Source organism: Condylostylus longicornis, unplaced genomic scaffold, assembly GCF_029603195.1.
Source record: "Condylostylus longicornis isolate FDR11 unplaced genomic scaffold, ASM2960319v2 ptg000726l, whole genome shotgun sequence".
NCBI classification, from domain to species: domain Eukaryota; kingdom Metazoa; phylum Arthropoda; class Insecta; order Diptera; family Dolichopodidae; genus Condylostylus; species Condylostylus longicornis.
Window position 1 is genome coordinate 14,418 of NW_026578673.1, and position 14,961 is coordinate 29,378.

The following is a 14,961-nucleotide window of genomic DNA, read 5'->3' on the forward strand; positions in this document are numbered from 1 at the left end:
GGGTAGAGAATCCCGTCCAATCCATCTCGCCTTCCATATCGGCCAAACCTGAATAAAGATCAATTTGAAACAAGACTGATGAATTCATTCTTACTCGGCATACAACACGCCCTAGAATATGTTCCACTGGTACAGGCCCATAATGCCTTGAATCGTGAGAATCTCTGGTATTATCTCCCTATAAAACGATTAATATTGGGGTGCGCTAACTTGGATTGTGTAACACAAACCATCTCACTCACTTGTAGCCAAACATGATCTGCAGGGATTCTAAACAAACCAGGGAACTCTTGCTCATAATGCTGTCGGTATCTGATATGGAACCAATCAGCATCATTTGGAAGAACAATAAAATCACCAGGCTAGCGAAAATCACAAATGAGAAATAAACAAGTGAATGTGTTGAAACTCACTAGAGCAGCAATTCTCTTGCAGACTTTCACTGAGTTGCTGCCACCCGACAAAGCAATGACAACATCCCCACGCTTGATATTATCGGTTGATTTCGTCCATCTTAAACTGGGAGGGAGTTGGGACTTCAAATGTCCCAACCGGTATCCGAATCGTTCGAATAAGAGTAAATCCCCATTCCCTTCAACAAGCGGTTGCATGGATGGTCCCACGGCCTATGATGAAGGTATCGAACAGATATATCGACTACGGTGTCGAATATATATATCGACTACGGTGTCGAATATATATATCGACTACGGTGTCGAATATATATATCGACAAAGGTATCGAATATATTTATCGATGATATTTTCAGAGACGCTTACAGGACAAAAATCGAAAACATTTTCATGAATCCAAGAGATGAGGGTGACAGCAATAAAAAGTTTCCCAGAAAATATAAAAATACTTGAAGTACTTGAGAATATCGAGTTGGGGGGTTCTGGTTTACTTTGGGAAGAATAGAAACGTGAAGACAGACGAAACCCGCTGCATCGCGGTTTGGAAGATAAAATGAAAAGAAAAGGAGAATGATTTATCGCCGGATCCACGAACTTCGCTAACTGGTGATAGAATCGAGGAAGTGCCATGTTCTGCTCTTTAACAGGTTCGATCATGTTAAGATCATAAAATACAATTCGTTTGTAGAGAGATATAAAAAAGCAGCCAAGTAACGACAGCTATCCATAGATTTGTCCAAGTACCCCCCAAATAGAAAGACATGTTGAGAATAAAGAGAAGAGTTGATGGTTGATTCTGGGGCTACTGATTATATCTTGGGATCATTGATGTCTGAACAAATCATAAGAATCGGAAAAGATGAAAAAATTTCCAACAATGTCCTTCGTCCCTTAAATGTTTGGAGGACTTTCAATATTCAATGATGACGGAGCGAACGACGTGAATTCTGCGCTATCGAATCCATATCCCCGTTGTCTTCGGGGAGTCGATCCGGATTCCTCTTGAATTGGGGGACAGAGGTTGTTTGAATTGGGACTGCACGATGTTCCTAGTCTTGCAATTTTTGTCGGTGGACTATACACGCCATAATCAGGTGAACTATAAACACCATAATCAGAAAGAACGAAGGACTTTGATGTGGGAAGAATTTCTAGGACGAAGGATTGCGGGGGGTCGATGATGTCAAGACGCCTTCGCTTTGTTCTCTCAATTGAAAGATTTGCGGTGACTGTTGCCATGATGGAAAATTGAAGCGCAGTCTCAGATACAAATGATTCAATATTTATACGCTGAGAGCTCCTTTTTTAGAGCACTTCAAAACCACAATAGCAAAAGACAGCCACGACGCCCATAAAAGTCCCCGTGAACCTGTCCCTGCTGCACCAGTAGCAGTTGATGAAAAGACGTCGACTAGAAAATGGAACAGACAGCACGGAACGAATCGATGATAGAGAAAGCGGCAACGACAATGAAGAGGATGAAGGAATTGAATTGGGACAGAAAGAATTGAAAACTAGAACAAGAAAAAGAAGAAGAAAGAGGAGAAACGCTAAGGAGATCGATTTTAATCTCAAATCTGAAAATGAGGATCTGCAGCATCAATGGATTGATGTTATTAATACGCTCGTCGCTCGACATGTTAGTGAATTGGGTCAATCTTCCAAGTTGTTCAATAAAACAATTCTAGATGATTGTATTCTTTTGATAAAAAAGAGGATTTCATGGATATTATATCGAATAGATGATCGAAGAACATCATCAATCGATAAATCAGATTCTCTTCAACTGAATGGAATCAACTTCTTGAAGTCAATCCTCCTCTCAAGTGATCAATTCTTGTCATTTTTATCGCAAGACGCAGAAGCTGAGCAATCCTTATCGAGCAATCCATTTAGCGCTGAAGTCGCTCTGCATTGGAAGAAGCTTCTCCAGCATCGAATTGCATGCGAAGTTGTAAAACGTCTTGCCGAATTGAAACCTTCAAAGGACACTAACGGCAAGTCTTCAGCAATACAGGAGCGAACAGAACGAGATGGTAAAGCTTCTAAGACAAAGACAAGACCCTTACTTCCACTTGGATTGGTCTCTGGTCCAGAATTTCATCGCGGTAAACGGGTGTTTACATATGGAAACTACAACACGTATTATTCAATACGAAGAGAGGCCTTCGACACTCACATGAGAGAAGTCAATGAATCATTCGAAAACCCGAAAGACTCAGGATCTTGTTTGCAAGGATCATCATCAACTCAATCGGCAGATAAAATTCGGTACATCGATCCTAGACTGCAATCTCTTGTATCAAAATACAAAGATGATCTTTTCACAAATAAATCTGTTCTTGATGTCGGATGCAATATTGGACTGATTTCAATTACAATTGCAAGTTTTTTTTCATCCATTGAAAGTCACTGGAGTGGACATTGATGTGCAACTGATCTCTAAGGCGCTTCAAACTTTAAGATCTATTAAATATCACTTCTTTTTCAAACATCAAAGTCAAACAACCGAACAAAGCGATGCAGCTCCTCTTTCATCTTTTTCAAATTGTCTGCCAGACATTCCAAAATCTAAAGATCAAGTTCCATCCGACCTGCGCCTTCTTTTAGAGTCTCCAGAAGTCATTCCGCCCAACCCGCCATTCCCATTCAATATTGAATTCCGGGCTGATGACTTTTCGCGATATTTTAACTCCTCATCTTCAGCGTATGACACAATCTTGGCACTTTCTGTAACTAAGTGGATTCATCTGAATACTGGAGATCAAGGGATTCAAAGAACATTTCGAAAAATTTACGATTATCTGAAACCAGGTAAGCACGTATCCAGAAACTCCCATAGTCCTTCGTTCGTTGCGTTCAGGAGGACATTTTGTTCTCGAACCCCAAGGATGGGATTCCTACAGGAAGAAGCGAAGGATCAAGGAGGACTTCAAATCGACGCTACCCACAATTATTTTCAAGCCTCATCATTTTGACGACTATTTGCAAAAAGAACTTAAATTTCAACTTATTGAAATTTTCGAGTTAAATAAAGATCTGCATAAAGGAAGTCATAATTCAGATTTTTACAATCGTCCTCTATTTGTTTATCGCAAACCAACAAGCACAACACAACAAACTTCTCAATAGCCAATCTGCGGCCAACCCGACGAAATGTTTAAACACGCTCTCTCTATAGGTTTCAGATATAATCATCGCCAGGTGCCACTGGAAAACAGAAAGAACCAGGGAAGCTACCCCCTTAACTTTTTGAGTGTCTATTAAGGAGATGATTGCAGACATTCTAGGGGTCCAGAAAACAACAATTAAAAATGTCGTTAACTTAAATGAAAGACTGAAGGCAACAAAGCCTCCGCGTAAAAAGGGACCTACTGGAGTCGCGCGAGAAGTACTCCAACTCTATGGAAATGCGTCCCTAGCATCGTTACCGATACAAGCGAGCGAAGGTATATGAAACTAATGATAGGAGGGACATGGAGATGATCATACTTGTGTGTCATTCTCTCATTTGTCCGTTTTATTGCTTGTTAAATTAATAAAATTCTTTCTTCAGGCTTTAAAAGTCGTCGTGATGGAGAAACAACTCGATGGGTTTGGTGCGAATTCAGTAATTCGGCACATCCCGCAAAGATTCATCTACATCATTGGCATCGATTGAGTGACACAAAGAAGAAGGACGAAGATGAAGATATTCAGATGAATGAGAACGATCAAAAGCCATGTTGCAAGTTTAGGGCTGTCTCAGATTATGGACCGGCTTCGTTTAACAAGAAGGCACAAGTTGTTCGCTATTCACCTTCATTTTATGCGAAACATGTTGCGGTAAATCCCAAATGCGAAATTGTTTCTTCCATTTGGAGCACGATTGGTGGCGCTCTCTGTGACGAATCCCTTTACATTAATTTTATGTTTCTTTCCTCAGCCTTCTTCAGTTGGATGGAGTTCCTGGGAAACGGATTATCTTTTCGATTTGTGCGACGAGTTTGATTTGCGATTCACAGTAATCTATGATCGTTACGCACCTCTTACACTCTTAAGACAAGCTCTTTCAAAGGCAAAGGGCGTCCAAACAGATACGAAGGTGAAGCACGTATCAAAATCAAGGAAGAAGTCAGATTCAATCGTCCTTGGGTCGTTCTCAGCCACAGCGGCGTTATCCTTGATGCCTGCTGATCGCATTAAAAGCCTTGTCGAACAAATTGAACCATATCAACCAAGACCATTAGAATCGTTGAAAGACAGGTAAGACCGTCTGCATTGGGGTTCTCTGCTGAGGGTGGGGAGGGAGTTTATCTCTCACTATGGATGTCTGCAAGCTTTCCAATCGAGCTTCTATGCCTTCGACGTTATCGGTTCTCCTTCTCGCAGATATTATTCTATCGCAAGAAGTTTAGTTGAACATGAATTTAGAAAAAAAATCCAATCAGTGGAAGCAAGGTTCAATGAAATGTCCCAAACGATCGGAAATCAAACAAATATTGATGCATTGGCTCATCAAAAAGCCCAGTTAGTGGCCGAAACAAAAGAGGAGTTGAACAGGCACCCATATATCAAATTTCATTATGAGTAGGTTTAATTCTTGAAATCATGTTCCTACGACTGATTGCTTCACCACAGCCCTCTCGTCGACAAACAAAGGAGAGAATATCTAGATATGCAATACAAACAAACAGGAGAAAAAGAGAGGAGAAGTGAAAAGCAACTATTGCAGCAACTATCTAAGGCCGAGTTTGTACGCATTGTGCATCTGTCCTGCAAAGCTTCAGTGAATGCATTGTGTGTTTTCAGGCGTCCAGGAAGACGTCACGTGATGAGTCAGCTCTTGGTTCGGCGAAGAAAAGAAAACCTGCACGTGGGAGCACAACTCCTACAGCTCCTACTGCTGGCGTTTCTGGGGAAGAAGACTTGAAGCTGCCAGTAAGGTGTCGTTGATGATGCTACGTGACATTTGAATCTTCAGCTTGAAGCTGTTCAACAGCATCTGTCAAATCACCGCCGGCCAGGAACAATATTAGCGTCTCAGATGATGCAACAGTTTGCGTCTCCTTTGCTTCTAGCCCTCCCATCAACTTCTCAAGCCGCAGGAGTTCAAGCGCCTGGTAGTGCCCCAGCTGCCGGTACGTGATTTCGATGTACAAACTCAATTGCGGTTTGATTTTGTCGAATTTTTCAGGCAACACCTCTGGTCGGCATTCCACCGGCCATCATCATCATCCTCACACACTCCAAGTCTTCAAGAAACATGAACAGAAAATAGAACAGGAATTGAAAGCGTTAGGGTTTGACACAAAAAACTTTACCGTTGTGGCCAAATTATAGCGACCGTGAGGTTGTAGAAGTCTTCAAGTGAGAAGAAATTGACCCTAATCCAGATGGTATCATTTTTCTATAGCGCCCTTCGTGTTGATGTTGCAACCCTCGTTCAATGTAACGCCAAAATCGAGCAACTAGAAAAGGTATGAATATCTTTGCTTTCATACGTTCAATTTTGGAAACACCTTTCTAGGAACGCAGTATTTGGCGGGGGAAAGTGAATCAAATGAAAGAAGAGTCGACGAACACCGCCAATCAATCGCCAACAGGTGATGAATTAGGACGAAAAGCAGGAGATGCTAGCGGTGGATACCAATCCGGACACACAACCAGCAAGTAAGTTTTGCTCTCGTTCACTTAACTGTAATCTGATGAACCTAACAGGAAAAAGCACGCAAGGCAAAGCATAGGAGCAGCTGCAAGCGAGCGACCAGCAAAGAAGCCAAGAAAGACTTCGAAAAAATTGGGTGGAACGAAGGAAAGTGGAGTGCTGTGAACATTTTTCGATGATTTGTTTTGTACACAAGTCAACCCATAGACTAAGCAGCAATCAGTTCATTTATTGCAATTCGTAATCAAACATGGATCGTCTAAATTCGGGACCTGACTAGGAGATTTTTTTGTATCTTGACAGACTTCCTCAGCTTCAGTAAACCTGATCTATGGCCGTTGCTGCATCATCAAATATTTCAGGGGGTCCGCTCTCATCATCTGTATTGAATTCTGGCTACGATGAAATCTCAATCACACGTTACATCACTGCACAAGTGCGCAATTACGGCCATCACAGAGACCAGCTTCGCTTATTTCTATCTGAATTTTGCGAAGACAACTCCAATGAAGTTGGTGCTCCTCATGGAACGAAAAAATATTTGAATCAGCTGGTAGGATGGGAGAGATAGCAGAGATGATCGTTAAATCCTCATTATCTCAGCAACGCATAACAAACAAGCAGTCGACGGTGCTGAAAGTTCATGTGGAAGATTTAATAAAAGTAAATAAATCTGTGATCTCACTCCCTCTAGATCTGACTTTTTCTGTCGCCTTGACCGTCTGCGATCTGACGGATTCTCTGTCTTCCATTTCAGTTCTTCGAAGAGGGTCATCTCAACGAGTTGGATGCCTCGATTCCTGAATGTGTCGTCAACAATTGCATGCGTTATATCCAATTGTTATATGAAGCAGCTGAAGAGATTCGGAAATCAAAAATCGTAACAACAGAAGAATCGTCAACAGAGACAGAGACTAACATCGATATTTCAGAGTTTGAAAGAGGTTTGGGACATTTGGAGGTGATGGAGCGAGCTAAAGTCCCCGTCCACATGCGTGTCCCCCTAGTGAGTGCTTCAGGATTGTTGATAGTTGTAGACTTTCTTTTTTCCCATTCGCAGCGAGATACGCTTGATTCCAGTATCAATTGCAGAAACCCTGTCTGTTCGAGACGTCAGATCAAAACATATGGGACGACTTGTTAGAATGGAAGGCGTGGTGACAAAAGTGTCAACAGTTAAACCGAGATTGCAGATTGCGTATTATCGATGCGAAGACTGTGGATGTGAAGCACACCAACCAATTGACGCCCCATCGTTCATGCCATTAATGTTTTGTCAATCTGAAGCGTGTCGTAATAATCAGAAGAAGGGCGAGTTAACTCTGGAACTTGTGGATTCAAAGTTCATTAAGTATCAAGAAATTAAGATTCAAGAACCCGCCAATCGAGTCCCAACAGGCTCAATTCCCCGAACTCAAAAGCTTGTTGTGGAGGGATCACTGACTCGTCGTCTCGTCCCTGGAATGAGTGTCGTTCTCGCTGGAGTCCTTCTTCCTGTCCAAAACACCGGATACCAAGCTCTTCGCTCCCATCTAATAGCAGAAACAAAATTCCACGTCCAAGATGCGATTGTGGCGAAAAAAGGATACGAGGAAAATATGAATGGGTTGAATCTTGAAGAGAACCAAGAAACAGCAAAGATTCTTGATCGCTACAAAAACGATCCTGAGTTGTACGAAAAAATGGCTCGATCGATGGCTCCATCAATCCATGGCCTTGAAGATGTTAAAAAAGTTCTTCTGCTTCAACTGGTTGGAGGAGTAACAGAAAAATTTGAAGATGGAATGCAATTGCGTGGCGATATTCATGTTCTGTTGATGGGCGATCCCGGAGTTGCTAAAAGTCAATTATTGGGGCAGATCTGCAGAATTGCACCAAGAGCACATTACACTACAGGTACGAGCAAGAACGGAAGAATTCAGATCATGATGACATTTCAGGAAAGGGGAGTAGCGGCGTCGGTCTGACAGCGTCCGTTGTACGGGACCCATTAACGGGAGATTTCACACTAGAGGGTGGAGCTATCGTGTTAAGCGACAGAGGGGTGTGCTGCATTGATGAGTTTGATAAGATGGACGAATATGATCGAACAGCAATCCATGAAGTGATGGAGCAGCAAACTGTCTCTATCAGCAAAGCTGGATTAACAACCACATTGAACGCCAGGACGTCAATACTTGCTGCTGCTAATCCTCAGTATGGACGCTATGATATAAGAAAGACTCCAATGCAAAACATGAATCTTCCTGCTGCGTTATTATCCCGATTCGACATTCAATTTTTGCTGTTGGATAAAGCAGATCGCGAGGACGACTCGAGATTAGCAAGACATGTGTTGAAAGTGCATCAACTGTCATCATCCGCTAATCGAGTGGACTCGACCGCGACGAATGGAGGAGGAGTCAGTCGCGATATAGATGGACAAGAGATTTTTGATGCCGCAACGATTCGATTATTAATTTCAAAAGCGAAAACTTACAATCCCCGAATCTCTGAGTACGTAATTGTCTAATGATATATAATGAAATATACCTAATGATGAATAGATGATGAAATATATCTGATGATGAATAGATCATGAAATATATCTGATGATGAACATGTAAAGAGATCAATACATCAACCGATTGTTTAGGATTTATGGATATACATAGATTCAATGGCTAACTTGAATTTCAGGACTCTGATCAAGGAAGTTGTGGAATATTATGTCGATTTGCGTCAAACTGAAAGACGAAACATGAATGCAGAATCGACAACTTATACAACACCACGAACACTTCTTGCTGTTCTGCGTCTGGCTCAAGCGTGCGCGAGACTTCGATTCTCTGATATCGTGGAAAGAGGAGACGTCGAGGAAGGACTGCGACTGATTGCAGAATCAAAGCGATCTGTCACTGAAGAACAAGAAGCTGCTCAGCGAAAACGAAAGAAAGCAGACTATCAGAGTGACATTCTTGATATATTGAAAGATATTGATAATCGATATTCGAAGCGTGATGGATGGAATGGATGGTTACCAATGATTGAAATAGAAGGACAAGTCGCTCGAATGGGTTTCACTAAGGAGCAATTATTGAAGACGATCGAGGCGTATATTGAGTTGGAAGTGCTTCAATGGAAAAGCGAGACAAACAGGGAAGTCGGTTTTAGCGTGCGTTTGAGTGAAGTTGCATAATGAGGGTGTGGCACTTTTTCCAAATTCCGTTTCTTTGAACAAATTTGTTTTATTCAACCAAGGAGTGACAGAAACAGCAGGCCTGCCGACAATGGAGAAAAAGGTGTTCAAAGTGTTCGAGTGAGATGGTTGGCGTTGCCTCATTTTCTAGTCTTGGACACTATTCCAAATTTTCAGATTTTTTTCAGGTATAGGCGGACTTCGAATCGCATTGAATGAGGCGATTGCAGCTCTTGAGAGTCGGGATTCAGGGGGAGAGAGAAAATCGTCTGAAAGTGACTCTGACACAAAAAAGGAAGCAATCATTGATGGGCGTATCAAAATACTGGGAGCTTATGATATCAACGCAAACGCCAATTTAACCTACGAATTGAACTTCAAAGACGCTCCAAAAACGATAAATGTTCAAAATTTAAAGGTTGGCGATCTAGACGGGAAGGCAACCTGTTGGCTTCTCTCTCCTCCATGTCAACCCTATACGCGAGGAGGCCTGCAAAAACAATCCTGTGATGCTCGCTCTGATGGATTTCATCATTTGTTGAGAATTTTGAGGTATTTCTAGCTCTGCGCAAGTTGGATGCTTGTTGGATTGGCAAGCTCTTTCCGAATGCAAATCCAGTGGGATTGGTTATTCCGTTTTCAGAGATTGTAAGTCGCCTCCGACATATTTTTTTGTGGAAAATGTTATCGGGTTCAATGAATCTGATTCCCATTCTGAGATGCTTGAAATTCTCAAGTCGAAAGTGAGCATCCCTCCACAATGAGGCATTCATAAATTTGTTATCATGACTCCATTCGCCTCATTCCATAATTCTACTTTTGTTTTTTTCAGAAGTATTCAATCCAGCAGTTTCATCTGTCACCGACTCAATTTGGAATCCCGAACACTCGCGTTCGCTACTACTGCTGTGCCGTATTATCCACAATAGATCAATCTGATTCCATCCATTCAGAAGAGGATGTTATCCACAGTACAGTTTGCGATGAAGCATCGAGGTTGTTTTTCGGTAGGATATCATCAGAAAAGACTCTGAATTCGAGTTTCTCATTTACTAAAAGGTCTTTTAATGACGGTAGTTATCTCGTTCCTTCCCATTAGGAGTAAAGCCAACGAAAATGACGCCAATGTCCCAATACTTAGAAGCTATAAATATCGATGACGAGATAAATAGAGATCTTATCATTCCAACAGAGACTCTACAGAAACATTCGACTTTTCGATTCGACGTCGTGGATGGTCATTGTACTGCATCGACGACTGTTACGAAAGGGTAAGGAATTTCATAAAATTTTTCCTCCAGTGAGGATGCGGTTTCTGATTTCATCTCGTTTGATTTCTTGGTTTTTGTCAGTTACGGTCGATTAATTGGAAAATCTGGACCGATTGTTGTTTGTGAAGAGAGAAGTGAGGGAAGGCAAAAACGACCAAGAGAGTCAAATGAGACGGAAGACATCGATCCCAAGAGAGCAAAAACATCAGTGGATGGAAACAGAAGTTCGAGTCATGAGTCTCAAGAATTAAATGAAATATCTGTGGATGGTTCAGAAATAGTGGAGGATTATAAAATTCATCTGAGTGAGACGAACCGTTTGTGTCCTCGAAGGTAACTTTTCAGACTGTGGTGTTCTGACTGATCAGTTGTGCAGATTTCGAGTGGTGAATGCTTCAAATGAAGTCGTGCGATGGTTTACGGAAAAGGAACTCTTGAGGTGATAAATAGTCAAGATGATAATCAAGATGTATTATGAATAATCAAGATGACTTTGATTAATAATCAAGATGAATAATCAAGATAATCGACTATTCTATTCATTTTTCATCTTCAGCTTGCACGGATACTCCAAGGGCTTCACGTTTCCGAAGCGATTGAAACGATTGCAACGTTACGCACTGATCGGAAATTCAATCAAGTGGGTATCAAAGTGTTCGGATGAATGATACTCGAATTGTTTCAGTGTTAAAGTTGTTGGTCTCCTGCTTACCAACATGCTGTCCAAACATTGTTTTTGACAAAACTGCCGACGCTGACAAAACTGTCGACGCATTCTTTTTTGACCGTCGCCTTTGTACAATTGTCCAAAGGCATCATCCCTCTTTACACAAAAAAATTCCAAGGCATGAACTAGCGAGGACCCTCAAATAATGGACTTCGCCTCAATCGCCCGAGATGAAAAAACCTGTCAGCTAAGAATTTGCAAGAAAGAACTTCTAAAAATGGGAGCAAAAGTAGTGATGCTGGCGATAATGTCACGATATAGTATCACGTTATTGCGATAGGATTAGCGATATAAGATCATGATGTTGGATCATGATGTTGGCGATGAATCTGTAGTAGCGGGAGCATCGGTTGATGCGGGGGTTCTGGGAGTCATATTGAATGAAGGTCTCCTACAAATAAACAGAATGACAGATGAACGGAATGCCGAATGGATGAATGTCAAATCGATGGACGAACTTACGTCACTCGCTGAACATAGGTAGGCGTCTTAATATCCAAAAAGCACTCCACTTCAACCTGTTCATGGATATGGGCCGTGTCTGCAGCAACCATTCCCTCCTAAGGACAAACAGGAAAATCTGGTCTGTCATTAAAATGGCTCTCACGTCATTCAGGTAAGTTGGGAGAGGCGCACAATCTTGACACAACGCTTCGACGACTTTCAAGTCGCCAGCGCGTGCAGCTGCATGGAGAGGTGTCTCGCCGAACTAAAAGACAAAGCATTGTAGGGTGATAGTGTGGTGAAAGACGGCATACATCGTCCTGTATCGTTGGATCTGCCCCCTTTTGAATTAATAGCGATACCACATTTGCATGCCCTTCGGACGCTGCAACACCCAGTGGCGTGTAACCGAACTGAATAAACAATGGAAATCCTCATGTTCAAGACGTAGGATCATAACCTACGTAATTAATTTCATCAATGGGAGCTTTTTTATCGATTAGTTTTTGAACAGTCTCAGTGTCACCGCTATAAGCGGCACAATGTAGGGATGTGTTTGTAAACTGACAAGACGCGGATCAATAGAACGTCGAAGCTGTGATTCATACCTCATCCTTGACAACAGCGGGATCGAGGTACTGCACTTGGTTCTCAACCTCCCGAGCGTCTCCACGCTTCGCAGAATAGAGTAGCAACGAAGGACTCTGAGTGAAGGATTGTAAAATGTCGAAAGTGGATTGTAACATGTCGACATTCCACTTTGATGGAAAAGTACTTACGCCTCGAACAGCCTTGGTAGAAGAATCAAGCGTTGACAGTATAATTTCGTCCTTTTCTCTGGTTCTCTCTCGATCCTTGAAATAATGGAAGACTTTATAACAAACAACCCAGAAGAAGATAGAAATAGCAGCCATAAAGCACCACGAAAAAGAAATCCAGAACTGAGAAAACAAGGAGAATCATTCCTGAGCTCAAGATTAACGCGCGTCTTACGAGGTCTTGCTGAACCCCTCCACAAGCGCCATCGATAACAGAAGCAATGGAGTATCCAACCGATTTACAATTAAAGCCATCGGTGGCCTCATCGATAACAGCCTCGCTGTCTGAGAGAAACACAGTATCATCTGATCATATTGATCAACTCTACCATCAAGAATCTTCCGTGCGGAGCTTCCAGCTTCTTTTGTCGTCGCAGAAAATTTCTTGATGGATGATGCAATGACACCAATGTGTGATTTCATGTCCTGAGACCAAAGAGGTTCATAAGCTCATCCAGTCAAACAATCGTATGGATAGAAGCGGCATTTGGAGGGAGCGTCACCCCGTGTTGGGTTCTGAGCTTCGAAAATTGTCTTACATTCTTGGATAATTGGCCCTTCAAACCAGCTGAATAAATTCCAACGAGTAAACTGTTGTAATAAAATTGTAAACAATCTGGAACCTTAGGATTGGAGGGAGGTGTCTGACAGTCAGCACTTCTTAGGATTGCAGAAAGCTTTCCAATGCCCTCTTCCCACGCGCCTTGGGTCCATCTTGGGGGCTTTGTTGGATCAAGTGTTTCTGAGCTGATGTCCATAGTGATCTCCCCAGTGCCCTCTGAACAAACGGTCTTCCCGTCAACCCCTACGCAAAAATGAATTGCCTTTGTACAGCCTGCTTTCTTCGCCAAATTCACCAGTGCATTCATGTGCTGCGATATGCTGTAGATTTTCTTCGGATTTGCAAATCCGTTGTAGCAATCGGGAGTGCCAACCTTCCATTCGGGGAATTTATCTTCAGCATTCAATTTTGCTCCACTGGAAATGGTTTCTAACAACAAATCGAGTTTTGAATCTGTCGAAGCATCAATAGTTGACTCTTCACTTCCGCTGTACAAAATATCCGAATCGATGAATGAAACACTAGCCTCCACTTTATAAGCCTGAGGTGAGATCATGATTGTTCCTTTTAGTGCTTCCATCGAATTCAGGGTTTCCTCATACTCGGGCCTCTTGGCGCCACTAGGCTCCTTCTCTACACCGTCGATGTGCTTGCGTGAGTTACCAATTGACTCCTTTGCTACTTCAGTAGAATCCGCAAGAGTATCCTTGACTATCTCGCCATTTCCTGAATTTGCGTAACAAGAGTCAATCATCTTTGTGAAAGAGTTATCAGGATCATTAGGGTAGAGATGTTTCAGGGCATCATAATCGCGCAGAATTGAAGGATCCTTCGCTGATTCCTTGATCAATCCACACCCTCCATTTGAAACAGACAAAGCCATCAACACTATGATTCCGAAAACGAATACTGTTTCGATAATTTAAAAGAGAAAGATGATCGGAAAGTTGAAGAGGACTACTCTTACGAATGACTCCAGTGAAAGCAAACCAGCCCCAAAAGAATGCTAACCAATTAGCGTATTTCTTGTGGTTGGGCTCAGTCTCATTCTTATAATGCCTTCTGATTTTGAGCATGATAATTAGAACTGAAAAGAAAGAGCGATTCCGTCAACGTCGGAGATTTTACTTACCGAAAAATACTCCAATCAAGGAAAGGATTGAAATCACCAAAAATGGAATGAATCCAAGTTCAACAAGCGAAGGGACAAAATTATACATCAACGTCTCAAGAATTTCCTTCGTCACGACATCTAGCTTCTCTTTAGAATTTTGAACAGTCGTGCGAGCATCTTTCACAGCGTCCTGAGGAACGATAATGAAACTTTCAAACTTAGAAACCCTCGTGGGATTCCAATAATCCCCCTCTTTATCATACACTCCATCTCTCAGCGATTCCTCACCGCAACGTCCGATTCGATTCGATTTAATTCCTTTTTCGCGTTGTCGCCTTTTTCGACAACCGATTCGCGTCCCTCTTCCAGAAAATCGCTGAACTCTACAAGCACCGCAACTCATTTCCGCTCAAAGGCAATTCTGACGGACCTGTTTTGTTTGAAACGATCAGCGCAGCAGCAGGGCGGTGTACAACTCCTTTGCTATCTTCTTCAACCTTATCCAATGATTTTTGCGTGGACGTTATCTCTAATTGAGAGATAAAAAAGATAATTGAGAGATAAAAAAGATATTCGGAGGCAAATATGTCTCCCAATATAAGCGGTGATATTTCTTACGAGTCCCAATGTGATAAACAGCCTCATCGATTCGTTTTTTCAGGACGACGACGACGTTGCCGTCCCCAACAAACTTATCATGTAATCGATTCAAACTGAATAAGAAAACCCGAATACGATCATCAATGAATACGATCAACAATCAACCAACAGTAATGACAATCAACCA

The 14,961-nt window shown here is 42.0% G+C and overlaps 3 protein-coding genes across 3 annotated transcripts; all 3 read left to right on the forward strand.

The window, feature by feature from the left end:
* The first annotated feature begins 3,684 nt into the window (after positions 1–3,684).
* On the forward strand, positions 3,685–4,986 carry LOC129618099 (uncharacterized). The gene is made up of 4 exons (XM_055532972.1): positions 3,685–3,862; positions 3,970–4,238; positions 4,339–4,658; positions 4,785–4,986. Exons 1-4 carry the CDS (start codon positions 3,685–3,687, stop codon positions 4,984–4,986), a joined length of 969 nt encoding a protein of 322 aa, XP_055388947.1.
* A 1,897-nt stretch (positions 4,987–6,883) lies between these two features.
* Positions 6,884–9,238, forward strand: LOC129618100 (uncharacterized). Its single transcript, XM_055532973.1, has 4 exons — positions 6,884–6,993; positions 7,121–7,956; positions 8,001–8,556; positions 8,740–9,238. The coding sequence occupies exons 1-4, from the start codon at positions 6,884–6,886 to the stop codon at positions 9,236–9,238; spliced, it is 2,001 nt and encodes a 666-aa protein (XP_055388948.1).
* A 91-nt stretch (positions 9,239–9,329) lies between these two features.
* On the forward strand, positions 9,330–11,177 carry LOC129618102 (DNA (cytosine-5)-methyltransferase-like). The gene is made up of 7 exons (XM_055532974.1): positions 9,330–9,358; positions 9,416–9,730; positions 9,801–9,981; positions 10,071–10,245; positions 10,338–10,509; positions 10,591–10,842; positions 11,066–11,177. The coding sequence occupies exons 1-7, from the start codon at positions 9,330–9,332 to the stop codon at positions 11,175–11,177; spliced, it is 1,236 nt and encodes a 411-aa protein (XP_055388949.1).
* Positions 11,178–14,961: the final 3,784 nt, after the last annotated feature.

Excerpts from the sequence above, each read along its gene's own strand:
- LOC129618099 (XM_055532972.1), top strand. The coding sequence starts at position 3,685 with ATGATTGCAGACATTCTAGGGGTCCAGAAAACAACAATTAAAAATGTC. Across the intron at positions 3,863-3,969 it reads ACCGATACAAGCGAGCGAAG|GCTTTAAAAGTCGTCGTGAT; the intron begins GTATATGAAACT and ends TTCTTTCTTCAG. Across the intron at positions 4,659-4,784 it reads TTAGAATCGTTGAAAGACAG|ATATTATTCTATCGCAAGAA; the intron begins GTAAGACCGTCT and ends TCCTTCTCGCAG.
- LOC129618100 (XM_055532973.1), top strand. The coding sequence starts at position 6,884 with ATGCGTTATATCCAATTGTTATATGAAGCAGCTGAAGAGATTCGGAAA. Across the intron at positions 6,994-7,120 it reads ACTAACATCGATATTTCAGA|CGAGATACGCTTGATTCCAG; the intron begins GTTTGAAAGAGG and ends TCCCATTCGCAG. Across the intron at positions 7,957-8,000 it reads AAGAGCACATTACACTACAG|GAAAGGGGAGTAGCGGCGTC; the intron begins GTACGAGCAAGA and ends ATGACATTTCAG.
- LOC129618102 (XM_055532974.1), top strand. The coding sequence starts at position 9,330 with ATGGAGAAAAAGGTGTTCAAAGTGTTCGA. Across the intron at positions 9,982-10,070 it reads TTGAAATTCTCAAGTCGAAA|AAGTATTCAATCCAGCAGTT; the intron begins GTGAGCATCCCT and ends TGTTTTTTTCAG. Across the intron at positions 10,246-10,337 it reads AGCATCGAGGTTGTTTTTCG|GAGTAAAGCCAACGAAAATG; the intron begins GTAGGATATCAT and ends CCTTCCCATTAG.